We start from the raw sequence: 20,541 nt of genomic DNA on the forward strand, positions 1-20,541 counted from the left end.
GCCGCCACCCGGCGCTGACCTCGGCCGGGGTCGGGCGGGCGCCGATGGGCGTGGAGAAGACGCGCGTCGCGAGACGTGGCGGCGGGCGGGCGCCCGGCCCCGGCCCCGGCCTCCGCCTCCCGCCCGGCGCCGCCCCCGCCTCCCGCCGCCCCCTCCGCCGCGCCGCGCCCGCGCGAGCGCGAGGCTTCGCCCCCGCCCCCCGCGCCCGCCACCTCCCTCCCGGCGCGACCTTTCCCCCCGCGGCGGCCCTGGCCAATGGGAGGCCGCGGCCCCGCCTGTTCCGCCGGCGGCTGCGGCGGGGCGGCGTGTCCGCGTGCGAGGGGCCCGGCGGCGGCGGCGGCGGCGCGTCCCGCAAGGTGAACTGCCCGCCCGCCCGCTCCTTCCTTTCTTCCTTCCTTCCTTTCTTCCTTCCTTCCTTCCCGCGGGGGTCTCGGCTGAGCGGGGCGGCGCCCGCCCGCCCGCTGCTCCGCTGGGTTGCGGCGCGGCGGGGAGGCCCGCGGCGCGGCGGCAGGGCCGCGGCGGCGGGGGGCCGCCGGGCGCTGGGGCCGGGCGGCGCCGAGGCGGGGGCGGGGGCGGCTGGGGCCGCCGCTGCCTGCGGGCCGCGCCGTGGCGCCGGTGCGTGCGCGTTTCAGCCGCGCCTCGGGGGGGAGCGGGCGGTTCCGGCTCGGCCGCTCCGGACTGCGGCCGGGGCCCCGGCACCGGCTCGGCCCGGCCCGGCCGCCGCGGCTCCCGGGCGGTACTGGGGGCCCCTTCGGCCGGGGGGGCGGCGGCGCGGTCGGGGCGCGGCGGAGCTGCCGGGCCGGGCGGGAGGAAGGAAGGGGGCTCGCCCGGCGGCGTTAACGTGCTCTGCTCTGTGGTTTCAGATGCCCCCGAAAAAGGGAGGTGATGGGGTTAAGTCGCACCCGATTATCGGAAGATTTGGGACGTCCCTGAAGATCGGGATCGTCGGGCTGCCAAACGTCGGGTAGGTGGTGGAGGGGCTCTGCCGCCGCCCGGGGCTGCGGGCGGCCTTGGCCCCGCGCCGGCCCGGCCCGGCCCTGGTGTGAGCGGCTCCTCCAGCCGGGCTTAGTGCCAGGTTAGGGTGTCGGTGCCCAGGTACGCACCGAAACGGGGCATAAACTCTCTTTGTTCAGTGACGGACTTGGGTTTTTAGCTTGAACTACTTATAGGTGGAAGAATGTGAAACGCTAGAGTGCTGCAAAGGTGTTATCTAAGCGTCTGCACAGAATGATAGTGAAAATGAAAATCTTGTTTTAATAGTGGTTGAACATTATAAAATATTAGGCCTTTCTATTTTATTTTTGGAGAAGACTATATGCACGGGGAGGGGAGGGGTTAATGATACCACAGTTGTCATTAGCAGTGGAAGGGACTTCCCTTCTTGAAACTTTCTGAGAGTTCCTGAAAAAATCAATTTAAGTTACAGCTTGGGAGATAGAGGATAGGAAGACGAATAGTAGTTCACTGTCACGCTTCTCATCTGTAGTTCTTTATGGCTCTTCAAAGGGGCTATATACCAGACACTTATACAGGTTAATAAAACCTGGGGTATGCCTATGTGAAATGATTGGTAATAACTTATGCATCATATTTATTAAAAAAAATTTCTTGGTGTTCTCAAACTTTAAATCCTTGTACCACGCACACTGGAAAACTGGAGGAAAAGGGGGAAATAACTTTAAAATTACAGAAAATACATTTGCTTTTCCTTCTTTACTGAAGTCAAAAAAGCACTTTATTAAGTACTGTTATCAGTTTTTAAATTTTGGTGAACATTCTGACAGCTTTTTGAGAGCTCTGCCTACTTAAAACTTAGTCCTTTTTCTTCTAAAAATAACCTCAGAAGGAACTCTTTGAACCTGTCTGAGGCATAAGGACTGCTGTCTTATCTTCTCATTATTGTCTATTTTATTTTTTATAGCCTAGGAAAGCTGTACAGCAGAAAGAAAGTAATTAGCAATAACATTGTCTAACATGTGAAGTAAATGCGGAAAAATAACATTGGCAGTTATTTCTAACAGTCATAGGTTCATGGTTTTCATATGAAAAAAGCAGTATCTTTTTTAGACTGTTGATGGATGTTACAGCTTTCAAAGAAAACTGTGACTGACTGTTGAGTATGTTGGCTGTATGCAGGGCAACCTTCAGGTTTTTTTCTAGTGGCCAAGCAGTTATGTGAAACTGAAGAAATAAAACAGAATGTTGTTGTTAGAAAATTCAGGACTTGATTAAGAACTTTCTTAACTCAAGAATTGCCTTTTTTAATTAAATGCAAACTAACAAAATAATCTGCTACTTGGTTTAAGTGAAAATGTTCTTTTTTTTTCTGATGCCACTTGTGGTTCTTTCATTGGTGTTTAACATGCATGATGAAAAATGTCTGGTAAGATAGAACTGTATCTCTTGTTGACTTTTATTGCTTATATACTGTAATTATTTTAATTCCTAAATAACACTGAAGAAACAATATAGTTGTAGAAAGGGCTGGTGAGTTTTCAGATTCTAATTTTTCTCTGAAAACTAGTTCACTCAAAATAAGTTGAATGCCAGGCTTCCTTATTAGTTTTTTACTTTGCACTTAAGGCAAATGAGTAGTCGCTAGTGGATCTGTGCTTTGCTTTTAACTTAAACCTCTTTGCTGACTGAAATGTGCAATGTAGTCACTTAGGGCAGAAAGAGGTAAACATCAGCTTTTTTTAAGTTTCAGTAGGTTGCTCAGTATGTGTGTTTGCAAATGTTTTGTACTTAAAAAAAAAAAAAAAAAAAAAAAAAGTGGTACTGCTTACTGCCCATAGAGGAAAGGGAGAGTTCGGTCTTGCATTTGGGTTGGGATAAGATGCATTTTAATCCATTGCTTCTAAATGCTTCTTACTGGAACTTACTTAAGAAGGTATGTATTTTTTTTATAGGAAATCCACATTTTTCAATGTCTTAACAAAGAGTCAAGCGGCGGCAGAAAACTTTCCTTTCTGTACTATTGATCCAAATGAGAGTCGAGTACCTGTGCCAGATGACAGATTTGACTTTCTATGCCAGTACCACAAACCTCCAAGGTAACTCAAGTTCTTAACGTTTTCCTTCTGTTAATCAGTTGAAGTAGTATTACTGAGCCCAAAGTTTTTGTAATATTTAATGTAAATATAATGTCTTTAATTAGCTTCTACTGAAGTTTCTTTTTGAATATGAAGTGATGCATATAACCACCTGGAATGTACCTTTCTTTTTTTCATATGATCATTGTGGTATAAGTATTAGGAATCTAGTCATTGCTTAGCACCATTCATTGCTTGGTGTTCTGTCTTTGAAGCTAGTGACTCCCAGGTGATTTGGAGGATCATCTGAAGAAACTTGGAAAATGAGCAGTAATGGATATATGTAACTTGTGCAGCGAGGACACTCATTTGTTAAACTTTCATCCTGTTTTATGTTGTTCAGAATGCTATATATGCTCTAAGTAGCCAGACAAACATCTGTCAACTTAAATTCTGTTCAGCCTCAATCTTTGGGCAGTAAGCTTTATGGACAGCTTTTTTTCCCCATGGCTTTTTCTCTCCTTTTTATAGGCTTTGCTATTTGTTACCTGATATATTCAATGATACTCCTTTGATCTGTCTCTGCTTGTTCTTCCTTATTCTATGAGTGTATCAATTTTGTCATATCATTGCTTTCTGCTATTGACTATTTCCATAATCTACTCTCTGTTCAGTGTGGGAATTGGATGTCTGCTTGAAGAGCAAAACTTAAGATGCTTTCAGAAATCAAGAAACCAAAATAGGTACTTGTTAATTGAAATTTCAGTTTGCAGTTACTTTCAGACAAATTCCGAATAAAGTGAAGTATATAAATTGTAGAACAAATTAGCATGCGTGCCTGTTTTTGTTCAACTCTTGGGTGTCAATTTTAGAGCCAGATCACACACAGAGTTAAAAAGGATTGTTTAACTACTGACCACAAATCTATTTGTTAGCTTAATTTTCAGGTCCAAAACAAGTTGCTGCTATCTGTAGTTTGTGTGTGCTTTTTTTAAATACTGGAAAATGTATTAATATGGAGCTGTTTGTTTAGGTGGGTTGTTATAACAAGTAACCTTATTCTTCCTTTTCAAATGAGTATTGAGCATACTTGTTACTGTACTAGTTAATAAAATAAAGCTCCGCTGAATTTTAGACAAAACTTCTGGGCTCTTGACTGTGCAGAAATAATGACATGGCTTTCAAATTTTGTTATCTTAACAAATCTGTTCTAAATTGTAGTGTTATCAGTGCTGTGGCCATGTAAACAGTTTCTTTTTGTTCTCGTGTTTAGCTGTGACTGGCTACTTCTAAAATTAATAGTTGAAGTGACAAAGAAATTAGCAGCTCCATTTTTCCCCTCCTATGTTGTCATCTATCCTTACAAGGAATGCTAAAATTGCAAATACTTTCGTGTGCTCTCTGGGGGGGGGAAATAAATCACCCATAAATATTACTGACTACTGTTACTGGATAATAAGCTGGATATAAATAATAAATCAGCTTTCATTTGAACAGACTTCTGATTTGTTTTTTATGAAAGTGTCTGTTACTTAAAAATCAATGGATATGGGGATTAGTGGGTAGGTGTAGCTCCTATGAATTTTACAGTTCAGTTATTCTGTTTATATCTTTTTAATATTTCGGTATAACAGTAATAAAGCAATAATAACTCAGTAGCATAGTAGATAGAGATAACAGTTCTTGGACTGTCAATGCTTATCTGGTTGAGAATAACTCAGGAAAAAAAGGCTATGGTCATGAAGATATATAACTGAATTGTAATTTATTTAATTTCTCTTGAATAGTCTGGATTTTGTTCTCTATGTAATACATTCTGTATTAATTTTCTACTTGTGTTTGGGCTGGTTAAAGTAATCAATCTCTGCATGTAGAAATTCTGTATAAACATGGTGAGTTCTCTTTTAATTAGACTCTTGTCTGTCCTTTTGGCCTCAAGTTTTTGTCTTGTAAAATCTAAAGCATTCAGGTTTTTATTTCCCATACGTTACAACTTCTTAGTCATGACAGAACTTCAGTATGGTAGAAAAAAATGAAAGGCCTGTGTCATAACTAAAATAACACATGACAGGCCAAAGTGATACAGTCTTGAAGGGCAGGGTCCAACATTCCCGAGAGTCTCTTCACTCAGTGTGAATAGCACCTTTTCGGAGCAGTAGTGGATGTGTTAAACTCGCCTGCCTGTTCCTGCCGGCCTGCTGTGGGTGAGGGAAGGGAAGGGAAGAGAGGGCCTGGGTCTGTCCCACTGAGCCGAGACTGCTGCTGCTACGGAGAGATGGACCGTAAAGTGGGAACTGTTCTTCAGGTAGCATTTGTTGCTTGAAGATCTATTCCCGTCTCCACAAGAAGGAAGCATCACCTTGGATGGGACTGTGTACAGTTATTTGCTAGCTCGCACGGAAAGCTGGCTGGTATTACCTAATTGAGAATTTAAGTGCTTGTGAGTGAAATCAACAACTTTCACATGAAGGTAAAGCTGTACCTCATAGACTAAGGTACGCTGCCTGAACTTGTAACCTGTGCTTCCTTCCTTCTGCAGCAATGGATGATGTTTATGACTGTTTACAATAAATTAGTTCAGTGATATTAACTGTATGCAGAAGGTGGGATCCAAAACCTACTAGAAAAAGCTGTTATAGGTTATGTTGCTGCCAAATGAACTAGGTGAACAAGTCTCCTTAAGCTTTAATGTTGCCTACTGCTTGCTTTCTGGTGTGAATAAAATTGGGGGAAGTGGGGGGGGGGGGAGAGGAGACACAGAGAGCTTAATATTTTAAAAAAATCTGAATTTATGTTAAGATTTTAGTTTATATTCTGTTACTAATTTAAATTAATTAAATGGTTAAAGTACTAGTTTGTTTCTTTTAAATTTTATGCAATGCTCAGTGAAAACTCTTATTTGCTTACATTATGTCAGCATTAGCTTTTTAGAAAGGAAAGGCTGTTTGCTTTTTATTTTGTTCTCCTCCTTTCCCTCTTCCCCCAATATGAGTATTTTCAGACAAAGATGGATTGAATTATATTCCAATTGCTAAACTGAAACTTTTCTTTGGACTAGTTCACTTGGGCAGGAACTAAAGCAGCAATATATATATTTTTTCCTGATCTATCAATCTACTACATGTAGGAGAGGATGAGGTCTACTAATTCTAAAATGGAAAAGAGGTGCTTTTCATCTCTGCAGGTAGTTCCTGCCTTGAAAATTAGGACTTGAAAGCCAGAAAAAATTGATCTGTTAACTGCAGTTAATATATTTAATTGGGACATCTTGTGTTTAGAAGTGGTGGGTTTCTTAAACAAGAAAAGGAACTTTGTGTGTAGCACACCTAAAGAAATTACAGTAACTTAAAAGTTTTAATAAAACTATTTTTGTACATTTTTTGTTCCCAATTTCATTAAGATGCTGCTTAATCAACTTAAAGGTAAAACTGTTTTCTAGTATAAATACGTCAAAATGCTGACCTGAGGACCGAATGATTTGTGTCCTAGCTTGCAAATAACTTGAAAGCCTCTGAGTATATCCACCTTGCAGTGCTTGGCTGTAGGATTCTGCCTGCTACCACAGTTGTAGAGTGCTATGCCTGACCAGTAAATGTGCCCCAGTGATCATACTGGGCTTGGGGCTTCAGAATGGTTTTGAGTGGAAAAAAAACTGTTTTGTTTTGTTATTGTCTGTGCGCCCCCCCACCCCCCAATTATTTTGATTCTTTCTTCTTTATTTACACTATATGATAAACTAGAAGAAACATTCAGGTAGAAACAATGTCAGTTAGTCTAAGCCATATTTTAATTGCAAATAGTTAAAACTGAAGGGCTGTATTGACTGATAAGAATTAACCTGTATGAAAACACATTCAAAACAAAAAGAGATTTAAAGTCTAGGTTTCTGCTTCCTGCTTTCATTAAAATCAAGTCAAATTACTTACATTTTACTCATTCCTGACTGTGGTTTGGTCCATCCTTTTTCAAGTTAACAATATCAGTTTAACTCCCAATTTGTTTGCACCTGTAAGCAGATGCATTGTCTTGTACCTACTTTTTCACAAAATACAATGCTTATTGTGAACACAAATGTTTCACTTGGACTGTTTTTAATCTATCTTTGATGTCCTTTCCAAACTTAAAATTTTAAAGCAATCCTAGTTATGTCACAGGGGAATAATATATAAGGTGCAACTATCCCTCTTCAGTTCTACCGCTCTCCAGCATAGTTCAGTGGCTCTGTCCTTTTCGTCAACAAATTGCTTTGGTTCATTCTATTGCATTGTAAATTGTTAAAATTCATGCATTCAGTAACATTGAGTGCTCAGGTGGTGGTTACTGAACTAAATTTGAGCAGTGACTTCACTGTTGTCTAGGTCATAAAAGGTCTGTGTAATATTAAATAAAATTTCTCTTAAATTTATTGTATGATAATGTGCTTAGGTTACTTGATAAAGTTTAAGTAAAAATGATGATCAGTCACTAGGAAGGTTTGGAATGAAGCTTTCTAAAATTGCTTCTTAGAAACTAAATCAGCAGTGGGATTCTGAATGACATTGTATGGGGGTATTCTGAAAAACCTTACTCTAGGTTTGAAGATGGCATTTGTGTAAATTAAAACTTCACCTGTAATTTCATACTGAAACATGAATAACTTAACTGGATGTAACACTGGTGTATCAGCATCTGAATCTCTTTTTTTTTTTTACAGAAAATTTCTGGCCTAAAAATTGACAACTGGCAAGTATATCCTGTTATTAGTGCACTTCTTTCTTTAGTGTTATTGCATTTGATTACTCTTTAGTTCCTGGGCCAGTGTAAATGAGCTTGTACATGATGCTTGTGTTCTGGCATTACAAGTGAATATTCCGGCAGTGAATGAAAGACCTTAAGTAGTGGTAACTCAAGCTATCTTTTCTCCTGGTGGGAGAAGGCAGACTTAATTCTTTTAGATGTATTTTGTTGCTGTAAAAACTGAGTAGCTTAAGAATATAGGTATCTAATATGCATAGTACAACTGAATATGTGTCTCAATTCGCATAGAGTCTTTTACCTTTTTATAGCTCACATAAATGAAATTTAATTACCAACCTTTTCATTTCTGTTTCATGTGCTATTGGATTCAAGCCTTATTTGTCAGCACCATGGAGAAAATAGTTCTCATGAAGTTCTTGCTGCATAGAAATGACCAGGGGTGCACAGAATGCAGTACCCAGTTTTTCGGAAGGAGAGTCCTTTAATTACTCTGTGGGATCTTTTGCTTCCATCAGTCTAAATTGTTTGCAAGGTAGACTGCAGAAGCAGTAGTAGGGTGTACTATCTCCTGAAAGGAGGAGAGACTGAAGTCTGGAGCCAAGCCAAAAATAGTGGTGAGGAAAGACTCAGAATTGAATGGCTTTCTAAGAAGCAGTCATAATATAAATCAATTCTCTTTTTATGTTGCTAAAAATGGCAATTAACTTTTTCCTTACTTGGCTGTGAGTATGACTAATAACTCACAAAATAAATGCACCTTTTATTTCATGCAATTTGTGAAGTCTTAACAGGCAACTCCTGCTTGAAGTATATAAAATCTTGTGAAGGGATGAAGAAAGGTTTCTGTCTGCTAACAGATTTCAAATAAAAGCTTTAAGGCAGAAGAACCTGTGCTGGAACCAGGAGATGAGTAACACATTTGGCTTTTACCAAAGAGGAAGGGGGAGCTGTACACTTTCCTAAAACTGAAGAACTGGTATGGCCACTTATAGAGCGATTTGGCCTTTTTTGGTATGTGGGACCCAAGATCAGATAGAATTTGAATCAAGAGAAATGTTTGAGAGAACTGCTCAAGAAATAAGTGCAAAGCAAGAGTGTTACAAGGATTATTCAGCCTGGCTTACTGGAAAACTGCTGTATTTTGAACTTAGTTGAAGCTTTCAGATGGGCTTCCAGTGTCTGCTGGGGGATGTGAGATTTCAGTAAACCATAATAAATGCTACAGAGAAATTACAGAGCTATTGTTCATATTGGAAAAAAAAGGCTGCAGAAATCTAGAAGAATGAAAAGCCCAGGGAGAGAAATAGACTTTTGATTATAATGCTTCAATCTGAGGTCAGTGCGCTAGGTGTATGCTGCAGGCAAGGTTACTTAACTAAACAAATAGTTGTACTGAACAATTACTTGTGGAAATTGAGAAAGAAATGTATGCCCTTCCCCCCCTCCCCCCAATTTTGGAACAAATGTACTTGCAATTTATTGTGCATATACTGTATTTGCGTGTATAGGATCATCTTTGTGAAAGAAGGTAACTGTGGAAGCAGGTGCCTGGGCACTGGCATGTCTGATTTTGGGGAATTTAGACTTGGGTATATGCTACTTAATATGAAATGCTGAGGAGATGGTACTTCCTTGCAGCCCTTTAAGTGACTATGATTTGCTCAGGTTACACTGTCAGTCTCCTTAACTTTTATTTCAAATGCTGAGCAGGGAACACTAGTTTTAAAAAGCAGTGGAAGAAAGTGGTGGTCCCTTGAATCTCTTTATGCCTTGGATTAGAAAGTAAAGCTTGCTTAGGGTGTGGGAAACCTTTCCTGAGAGACTGTCCTAAACTACTGCTGTACTGAAAACACAGCTTTTGTGGTAAAGAAACTCCTCATCTTGCCTGTTTAAATAACTCTGCTTTGGATAAAAAAAGGAAAACAAAGTTGGTGAGAAAAAAATTTCCGTGTAAAATGCATAAACCTTTGGAGCGGGGATGAGAAGCTAAGGTTCTTGTTCCTGAATAAATACCCTAACCATTAGGCTACAAAATTGTACTTTCTTTGGCCCAGTGCATCTTGCATTCTTGGTTGCACAGTAGCTTGTACAATGAAGATAGTGTGCTGACACAAAAATACTGTATTTCTAAGTGGTGAAGAAATACTTTTTCAAGGATTATACTTGTGCCTAAAATACAGAGCTAGGTCTGGATTTAGTAATCCATTTCAAATTATAAATTACTGTGACATACTTTATGGTAGACTGGTATTGCATTGATTTGTACAAATGATCAGTTGATGCCACCTGTTCCTGATGATCATTTGAGGCTCAGTGACATTATGCTAATGCTGACTAACGAATCTTAAGAAATGGAAATTAATCTATTTAAAGGGGGGGGGGAGAACAATCCAGTTGAGTTTTCTGCATTTAAAAGAACTAAAATGCACTTCCTATATAAAGAACTTCTTTTCTTTGCAGTGTTTTCTGTTTACTTAATTTTGTAATATTTACTTTTTGTACTTGAGAGCATAGGTAATTCTGAATAGTTTTATGCCTTTTTCTCTGTGTTCATCTTTCTATGATGAAATAAAGAGACTTAGGCATAGAAAACTGTGGCTGCCAACAATGATGATGATGTTACTTTGCTTGGAGTGTTAGCTTTGTGATACCCAAAATGAAGATGAGAAAACATCCTGGAAAGCCGGATACCAAGTTTTCAAAGGTCTCTTGCTTATATTAGTCAATTGTGAAATAAATATGCTGGGGCGTTGCATCCATTGTCTAGCAAATAAGGTTGATTCTGGTGATAGAGTGACCTATCTGCATATGAAGGTATCTGCCTTACTGTAACGTGGCATCTTTGTAGTGAAAGTGTGAATTCTTGTGATGGCTGGCCAGGAAGTTAATCATACTGGAGTGATTAGAGGGGAGCATAAAAAGAGAACGTTTCTAGTGCCACCTTTGTTTTTCTTAACATAGTTTAAAATGACAATGCTTTAAAAAGTGGCATTTTTCTATATTGCTGGTGACTTAGAAGTGTTAGAATTCCTTGCTTTTTGACAAATACTAAACTGGCAAGTTGTTGCTGTTTCTTTTGAGGTATGCATTAGCTCTGCAGTCCTGTGTCACAGTGAAAAGAATTATTAGGGTTAGTGCATTAATGGAGTTATTAATTTGATTCTGTCTTCAGAATGTGCACTATTCTTTGTAGTGCATTAAGCTTAAAAATACTGACTTGCTGTTTCCATCTGAATTTGTGTACTGGTAACTAGAAAGAATATTTTATTGATAGAATTTGCCAAGAACGCTATAGTGGAATAAAAATATAAAGCTTTCAAAGTTAGTTTACTTTGGAGTGTATTTATATTCCTGTTCTCTCTACTGCATTAAACAGCATTAAGTTACACCACATGACATTGCAGTGTTTCCAAGGGTGCGCCCTTGTTTTCATAGGCCTAGTGAAGTTTAAAGCTAAAAGCCAACATGTTATGTGACCTTGATTTAAGTAGCTCATGCTATTTTGTAAATATCTTCTTGCATATTTTCTAAATTCACTCCGAGTATTGTGTTGTATTCTTTCTTGTTTGTAAGCGCATCACAAAGGTGTTAATGACATGAAATGTCATTAAGTTCCTAATTCGTTGCACCTGACAAGTTCAGTGATGCTTTGAACTTCACCTTGGTAAGGAAAAAGATTTTGTCCAGATCTTGTATTGTGAAATTAGTTTGAAAAATTGTTTTTCTTGAAGTGCGGGAGCAAGATTGAAAACAAAAACAGGATAACAGCTCTTGATTTGAGGTTGTCATCCTTCCAGAAATACTAATGTGACATACTAGGATAGCTTGTGCTGGATTGTCTTTTCCCAAACTAGGGAGTTCATTTTAAGTGGGTCTGTGAGTCTGCTACTATTAAACTACATAGGTTGTGTTATCTGCAGTTTAATGGAAATGGGGTAGCTCTAAAAAGCTTTGGGAACTGTTGTCTAGTTCCACCTGTTGTTCTGAACAGAGATAACGATATATATATATATATATATATATATATATATATATATATCAATCATTTCCTTTACTACAGCTTTTTCCTTCTGGGCCAGAGCTGCATTACCAGGCACAAGGATAAGACAAGAAGGGTAGTTTCCTGTTTGGTTTTTTGTTTGTTTATTTTGTAATAGAAATATTGGGCAGCAGCCTACTGTGTGGAGCTCGTTCTGCTAAAATGAGAAATGGGTTTCAGGCAGGAAGAGAAAAATAATGCTGCTAGCTAAATCCAAAGAAGCTGTAAGTTGTAGCAAAAACTTGCTCATGGAGCAAACTAATCTAGAACTACCAGAGCAGAAGCAAAACTTCAAATGATGCAGTGAGAGCCAAAAATTTCTAGTTACTGGATTCTGATTTGAAAAGAGTACTGAGCAGCACTGACGTCAATAGCTTTTACTCTAGGTGACTGTACTTTACGGTAAAACTGTTTTGGCAAAAACCCTATCGGGGAGGGTAAGAGTAATTTTGTAGAAACTTAGTCAAAATGGTGTGAATACTTGTTTCTTATTTTTTGGGTTATTGTGACAGATAGCAAACAAATCGGGAGGAGTCTACAAGTCTGTGAGATGTACCTCAGTGTGGAAATTTAACTTTTGATTTCCCTTTTCTGCCTCTACCATGTAAGACCCAGGTGGAATGGGAGAAAGGGAGAAAAAGAGAGTGAAGAGACTTCAAGGGATATCAAGGTTACTGAGGATAAGTGTCCAGAGTTGTTACTTCCGTACTGACATTAGGGACACCTGGGAAAAAATTCTCTACAAAAAATGGCAGCGTTGTGAATTGCATCTTCGCACTTGCTGGCCTTATGTTATTGTTCTCTAATTTGCAGTCACAGTGTGTACTGCTGCAACAAGGAGGTAAATGGAATGATGCTGGGGGAGGCTTCTGCTGTTACAGATTTGACAGCAGTCATGCAAATTCAGACTAAACGCATTTATCAGCAGACTCTTGCACTAGTGAAGATAAAGCTCCTTTTGGCTGTTAAGTAATAAAGACTTCAGAAGTCTAACGGTGTTTGGAGAAGGCATAAAGCTGACAGGCTGGTCATGGCTAGCACTCATTCACACCTATGTGGTTGCTTCCATCTATGAGCAGTGCTGCAATGGTTGTGACTGGAGATCTTTGATGAAAACATCTTAAGGTAGACCCCAGAGCTTGTATCTTTAGGTTTGAATCTTGTCCTGAAGAACGTTTGCTGTGAAAGAAATCTTTCCACTGCTTGGCAAACTGGCACTGTCTGCTTACACAGACTTCTTAGCTGTAGCTTGAAGTGAGACCCTTTTCATCATCATTATTAAAACTGTGGATTTGAGTGTTTTCTGTTGTGCATATTGTCAGTAGAATAGTGAACTGTTCTATAAATCTTAGAATAGTGTTAATGAAATATAATTGTGATAAGTTCAAGTGTTTGGAAATGAAATAAAGCTCCTTTCTTTTGTGAAGCCATTGAGTTGGAAGATCTTGATGACTGTGGTCTGCTGTTTCTGGTGTTTTGTGAGTGATGAATCAGCATTGTTTGTATGGTTCTGTCTTTACCACCCTTTACGGTGTTAAATGCGCTTTTAGTCAACAGATTATCACCAAATTTTAGGATTTTTTTTCTCACTCAGTGGGATTTTCAGAAGTAATTTTGTTTAATATATACCTGATAGACTAATGCCCATTGAATTATTCACTCATTTCAAAGCGGCTAAGAATCTGTAGTCAACAAAAGACTTGCTGGCTTGCTGCTTATGTATTGCTGTACTCATTTGCCAGAGCTGTGAAAGCTTCCCCCCCCCCCCCCCCATTTTTTGTTAGCTAATTTGAACTTCATAACTATTCTGTGGTTGCTATATAAAATGTCCCGTAGCCAAATTTGCTAATCTGTTAGCTGTGCTGCGTACTGTTAGCTATGATGTAGAATATCACAGCTCTGTTTCCATTAAAAAACTTATCAACTTCATCTAAACTAGTTTTCTGCTTTGTTAAAAATGCTTGTATAACCGTAACTATAGTTTTAATCAATGTTGTTTAAAAATGCCCTAGACTTCTGACAAGCGTCACTTACTGAAGTAAACAGTAATCTTAGAGATGAAGGTAGCAGTCTTTTTTTCATTTTCATACTCATTTGAATCTTAAAAAATAATTCATGATGATGCTTTAGTTTATTGGAGAAACAGCAATTTCTCGAAAAGGAAGAGAAAAACACCTAAAACTCCTATCCTTGTTTGATGTTTCAGGCTTTTAAAAAACATACTGCAAGAACTGTAGACCCCAAGGTGAATTCTTAAAACAAACAACCCCCACTAAATACATATATATTTTTTTAAGGTTAGTCAGAAAAAATAATGTTTTATATGTTTATTATAGCCAAAAAATGTGTATTGAAAGAAGTTGGCCACCGTGCCTTTGAATAGGAAGAGACTGGAATGGTGAGATTTGGGATATATATTACAAAAGCTTGTGGAGCTAGAAATCATGAGGAAAATGGGGTGAGAAATTTGGGTTGAGAGGGAGTTTGGGGCTTTGTAGGTAAGCCATGAATGAACCTGGGGTTTGGGAAGAGAACCTGAGAGGTGACTGGGTGGAGAATTAAGAAATAACTAAGGCAGAGCAGGAAAAAAAAAAAAAAGGATTTATGTGGTGTTGGTCTTACGCATAATATAGACATAATGGTTAGCCACTGCTAAAACGCTTCGAAATTTGAATTTTGCTGTCCTGTATTAGCAATTACTTGTGAAGACTGCTTATGCCTTATCCCTTTGGTACTATGAAAACCACTCATTACAGGTGACTCGTATTTTATGCCTCAGAATTCCAGGCGTGGTGGTTGATTCATATGGATGTCAGTATGATTCCACATTGTAGAAACTATTGTGTGTGCATTCTCTTGTTTGTTTGTTTGTTTTTTCGCATTATTAATGCCAGAAAATAAAGAATGGGTGATGTTTTGCTTGGAGCAGGGGGAGAAATCTTGTGGTTTTTTTATACATTGCAAGTTAAATGAGAAAGAAAACTATTGTTGTCATGTATAACAGTCTAGAAAGAAAGAAATGTCATTTTCAGGTTCTAGATTTATTTCTGTGCCAAAAGCTTTGGATGATATCCTTCAGTAATGGAATCTTTTAATTTTTATCTTTCAGCAAAATTCCAGCCTTTCTGAATGTAGTGGATATTGCTGGCCTTGTGAAAGGAGCCCATACTGGCCAAGGCTTAGGAAATTCCTTTTTGTCTCATATTAACGCCTGTGATGGGATCTTTCATCTGATGCGTATGTAAACTTATTTATGTGTTCTATCTATAACTTAAGGACAGCATTGTTGTGCTTTAAATAAAAACTGTAGAACAAATATGCATTAAAAGATTTGTTTTAGCCATTCAACTCAATCATCAGGCGTTCCCCCCCCCCCCCCAAAGAAACTCCTTATCCTCAAACACATAAATGGTACATTTACTCTTCAGCAGCATTGTGTCGAAGACTTAAAAATGAACTGGGTATTTGGAAGTATGCAGGAACTTTTAGTTGTTTTCTTTTGTGAGCAGTGCAAGGTAATTGATTTGTCCAGTTTTATAAATGAGGAGGTGGAGTGGAATGTGATAATAAAAGGCTGAATTGGAGGCAGAAACAGAAAATGCAGAGTTAATAGATTCTAGAATTCTAGTCCTAACAGGACAAGCCGCACTTCCTTTTTCTGATTTCCGTGCGAGTTATATTGGGTCTTCAACCCTGGTTTGTTTGTTCTTGTTCCCCCCCCCCACTCAAAGAGTTCTGAACATCCTTCAGTTACATCCATCAAGGTCCTTGGTCTGTCTCTCATTGCCTGTTACCACAGTACAGAACTGGCCTTCAGAGTCATATGAATACACTTACAAACTTGGCACTTAAAAGCTTGTTAAAAGTGTATGTTGGTTTGCAGTACGTTTTGAGTGGAAAAAATCTTTTGGTCCAAAAAGACTGAGCTTCATAGTGTTCATGCAGATTTGAAGAAACTTCGGCACCTTTATTATTTTCCTTTGGTTGGCCACTAGTATACAGTGAGTGATGAAAGAATATCAAAATAGGAATGCTTGTTATTTAGTGATCAGAGCAAATATGTTTGGGTTTTTTTTGGGGGGGGGAAACAGTTTTAAAGCAAAATCCGAAGGCATGGAGTATTACTTTCTTATGGCATTGACTTAGTTGTGTTAGGACCCTTGCTCCTGTGAGCTTCTGCATTAAAATATGTTTATACAGACCAGTCTGCTGACATGCGTCTTTACAGCCTGTTGCATGCTTGATAAATAGGTAAGTAAGCTACCTCAGTCAAATGCTGTTGACTGTGCATCAAGAGTACCTACACACAGATTTGCTACAGAGTATTGGTACAATATAAACTTACATCCCAGTCTCTGGGACATTCATTTTTGGCAGTAACATGCCTTTGATCTCATTTCCCTTGCTGCTCTCCTGCATTTGGTTGTATTGGCCTGTTTTGTGGTGCAAGCTATTTTTGAGGTAGATCAGATTAAAGACAGGTCCTTAAAGGTAGTAGTTCTGCTGTATTCCCTAAAAGTGTTTTGGTAGATGACTGTTTACACCGAATTTGTTTGCGTGATTTCCTTTCTTTCACACAGCCTGTACTGAGGTTAAGTAATAGTCTAATAACAAACACAGCAACCAGCTGAACATACAATATTTATAAAAGTTGAATGTCAGTTGAATGTGCCTCACTTAAATTCAGCAATATACTGCAGTCTGAAAGCTATTCTTCTTTGGCTTGTTTGTGGGAGGTGACAATTTCAGTTTCGAAACTGAATCTAAGAGCTGGATTCAGCACTGTTTGAGTAGCCCATATGGGAGGTTGAATCCTGTCAACAGGTCCTGTGTAGTAGGTGATAGATACAGCAATATATTAAGGGGAGAACACTTATTAAAACCTGACAAATTTGACAAGGCAGCCATGTGCTGATATTGCTGATATTGTTTATGGGAAAATGAACTCTGGCTCATTTTATCCTTTCCACATTTTCAATTGAGTGAGACAAACTTTGTGGGGAAAGGTAACACATTTTTATTAGGCTTATCCTGTTGAAAAATAGGACATGGTTTCGGGAACATGAGCCTTTTATTAAGGTCTTTTAGTGTCTAGAAGCCAGCTATGATAGTGGGGGGGGGGGAAAGCATTATCTCTCCCTTGAAAATTTGTCTTTATTTATATTTTAGTACTAGTATTCATGTTCTGAGTAGAAGAGAGAGCTATGGGATATGCATTGTTGCTAAACAGCTAATAGTATTTAAAACTGCATGTTGAAAAGATGAAGCTCAATCCTCACTGGGCTAGAGTGAGGCAAGTCTTTTGAATTTCTACATCATTTTAGGAGCTAGTTCAATATGTGAAGGCTGTACTAATACATTCATATATTTTAAATGTTCATATGATGACTGCTTGAAAACCGTTTTTACAGTATGCCTCTTAAAGATGCTGGGGATCAGTTCCCTCAAATGCATTGCTGTCCTGGAGTTGTAATTACTGTTTTGTCTGCTGTCAGTTGAGAACAAGTGATGAACTATTCATACTTACTGTTTGGATGTTTGTATCATAGATGTTTGGTTAAGGTACAGGTTAATAAAAGATACAGTGGAGAAGATACTTTTTAGTATATTTATTGAATAATCCACAGAGTTTGTCCTGGGCAGCTTTCATAAGGGTTAACACCGTTTTTGGTTTTTCTTTGAGGATTATAGAAAGCAATGAGACCGTTGTGTGTTTTTTAACCATCCAGATATTTATTCTTTTATTCATACCTATTCCTTTTAATCTAATTTTACATTTTTTTGTAATAAATCTTAGCTTCTGTCAGAGATTCTGAAAATATAATGGTTGTGAAATGATTGTTACTGTGTTTTTCTTCTGTCTTTCGGTTTCAAAAAGATAATGGAGTCACTTTTTAAATAGTTCTGTTTTTTTTTTTTTTAATCTTAACCCTGCCTCTTATGCTGCTCTTGCTAGAAGGGCATGTTTTAGCTAGAATGCAAGCTGGTGATGACCCGTTATATAATTCTGTGTTTATTGCATAATAAACATGAAGATCTTTCCAAATATTACCTAGGGTTAATAATAAGGCTAATAATAAAAATAATGATAATGCAAATTAGTCTGGTTGAGAGATGTAAAATTACTTTTTTCTTGACTGCAGACTGCATATTACTTCCATTTTCCTTTTCCCACAGTGCTATAAAATTGAAGATTTGGCACTAAAAGCTAGTAATAGCCTCTCTATTCAATTTAAAAAAAATGAATCTGAGTTACACAACACAAACTCTAGTTAAAACCTAAAACCCATTGAAGTTTTCAACATACCATGTCAGCTTCTATTAGAAAAATATATAAAACCTTTTTATATGCTGTAATGTTTTTATACCTACCTTTCAAAATTATTGGCAACCTAAAAATTCCTTCTTATGAGTCTATGGCATATCTTGAGCTTGTACTATTTCAGATTACAGAAATTACCTAAACTGTTTTTGCAAATCTGAAGCTTTTCAGATCCTGAGAGGATGAAGCTTCTTTGTTGCCTTTTCCCAGGGTTTGGTTCAAATTCTTAACAGGCAGTCTGTCTTTAGGAACTGGTGTCTTGGGACTGGCCGTCAGTTTTCAACTTAGCTGGTAGGCACTGGGTTTCTGCAGTAATGGTAGAGGCTAACTGAGAAGGAATCTGTCCAGCTTGCTCCTGTCAGAGGGGAAAAAGCTGTGGACTGGAAGGTAGGCTTCCTCTGCCAGCAAGCTGGAAAGAAGGTGTTAGCAAAGACTAAGAGATGATGAGAATGATAAAATGCTGTTAAGAGATGCACTGAGTTATCTGGGGAAGTAGCCAGGACTGACTGAAGAGCAGTCTGCTGTTCTGTGCTGGTTTTCCAGGTAGAAGCCAGAAGAACACAGTCATCATCGAGAAGATACTAAAAATTGAGAGAAACTTCTGTGTCATTCTTTTTCAAAGCAGAAAAAAGACAGAGTTTGACTTCATTCATGTTTTGAGTTGATCTGGAACATTATTTTCACCTTTGTGAGCACTGAAACCATTGCTTCCTGTCCTTATCATACTGTTGTAGTATGCATCGCTGCTGCCCATATGAATGGTTAGTACATGAAGCAGAGCCTTTGCTCTTTTTTTATTTTTGGCTGCCAGGCAGAAAGTCATGAGGTCACTGTGGAGTTTGTGCTGCAGACTTCAAGGTCTGCATGCCTGAATATACTGAAGAAAGGCTTGTGAGGCAAATAGTGGTACGTCACCCTGAAACTGAGAAGTTTGGTAGACCGTCTGGTTTTAAACTGGAAGGCTGCTAGCATTAGACTAAACAGGATACTGTATAAATGGGATTGGATTTAGAGACCTGACTGGCCTAATCATAAGATATAATCATAAAATCTGACTGAATAACTAAAAGGTCTGTACGTGGGTATGACTACTGCAGATGTGAACCATGTCATTACCCAGCCATGACATCTGGAGGGACAGTGAGACGAGAGGCTGCAATGACTGTGTCTGCAAGAGGAGCTGATTCACAACAGTCAGCCATAACCCTTGTTGCCCTGAAGCATCATTTCATGTTACAAAGCACATTTAGATCTTAAAGGCAGTGACAAACTTTTGGGGCTTTTTTTTTTTTTTAAGCTGAAAATTAGTTTTCTGCACAAATGGCTTCATCCCCACATTTCAAAAGATTGGGTTTGTACACTAGAGAGCCTGAAACCAGGATTGCTAGAAAAATAATCGTTTTCCTTGGGGATTGTTTCACCTTTTCCGGATATCTTAGCATTACTCTAGGCAAACTGATTTTAGACGTTTTAAAGGGTGGTAGGTTCTATTATTGAAGATCTCATATGCTTACCATTTGCTTCTTTCACCAAGTAGCTCTCCTTGCCTTAGCACTTTGAAAGATGAAATCATTTATGTACTTGAATTCGTAGCAAACATAGCTTTCATTATGCGGGGAAAATGTTTTAATCCTGAAAAGAAAAATTGAACATCCCACACTATTTATAAAGAGTTTCTTATGCAGATCTTGGTAGTAGTCATTTAGTCTTTGTATTGATGAATCCCATTCAGAAGGCTTGTTCTCTGCATTACGCTTTTGTTTATTTTAGTCTAGTTGGATAGTAGGAAATACTCTCTGTAAGAAAATGTTTATTGTGTCCTGTCACGTGGCTTCTCTGTGGACTCTCAGAGCCATTAATGGTACTACAACATGAGATACAAGGGTGTTAATCTCCTCTGCTTCAGTAATCTACATTACCTTGGAAACTATTGGGAAATCTGCTGAAAACTTCCTATTACTTACTGTCCTGGTAAGTGGATTTCAGAATAGATGAGACAAAGCCAACGAGCATTACTTTCTCCAGCTCCTAAGAAAGTAAATGTGTACTAGACTTGTTTGGGAAACAATGTTTTGTTTTTTGTTTCAGGAAATGCTTTTAAACTACTGCTGTCTAACATTACTAGAGACTTCATGTTATTATCCAGTCACTGAAGATGCTTGGTCATGCTTTTTTGTGTGTGTGCAGCTGTCTGATTCCTTATATAATTAATGGAGCATCTTCATTGCTGTCTTGAAGTAGATTGTAGAGCAAGAACTATGTTTTTACCTGATAAAAATCATAGGTAGCTCAACCAGATGATGCTAAGAACTTAGAGGGACTTGTATCTGGCTGTCTTCCAACCTTTAACTTGGTTCAGTTGGTATTTTTGCAGAAAGCAGTTTGAGGATTAACTCACTCAAGCTGTATTA

The 20,541-nt window shown here is 38.9% G+C and overlaps 1 protein-coding gene across 2 annotated transcripts in view; it reads left to right on the plus strand.

Moving 5' to 3' along the window:
- The first annotated feature begins 207 nt into the window (after nt 1-207).
- OLA1 (Obg like ATPase 1) overlaps nt 208-20,541 on the plus strand; it is a 111,698-nt gene continuing 91,364 nt past the window's right edge. The window contains exons 1-7 of one of the 2 annotated variants that reach the window (XM_067299042.1): nt 208-356; nt 864-964; nt 2,910-3,053; nt 3,707-3,775; nt 6,433-6,454; nt 7,726-7,754; nt 14,918-15,045. In XM_067299042.1, coding sequence (XP_067155143.1) covers nt 864-964; nt 2,910-3,053; nt 3,707-3,775; nt 6,433-6,454; nt 7,726-7,754; nt 14,918-15,045 — 493 coding nt within the window. In that variant the 5' untranslated portion in view covers nt 208-356. The remainder of the gene's footprint in view (nt 357-863; nt 965-2,909; nt 3,054-3,706; nt 3,776-6,432; nt 6,455-7,725; nt 7,755-14,917; nt 15,046-20,541) is intronic. The other variant, XM_067299043.1, reaches the window with a different exon arrangement.

Source organism: Apteryx mantelli, chromosome 6 (assembly GCF_036417845.1).
Source record: "Apteryx mantelli isolate bAptMan1 chromosome 6, bAptMan1.hap1, whole genome shotgun sequence".
Lineage (NCBI taxonomy): Eukaryota > Metazoa > Chordata > Aves > Apterygiformes > Apterygidae > Apteryx > Apteryx mantelli.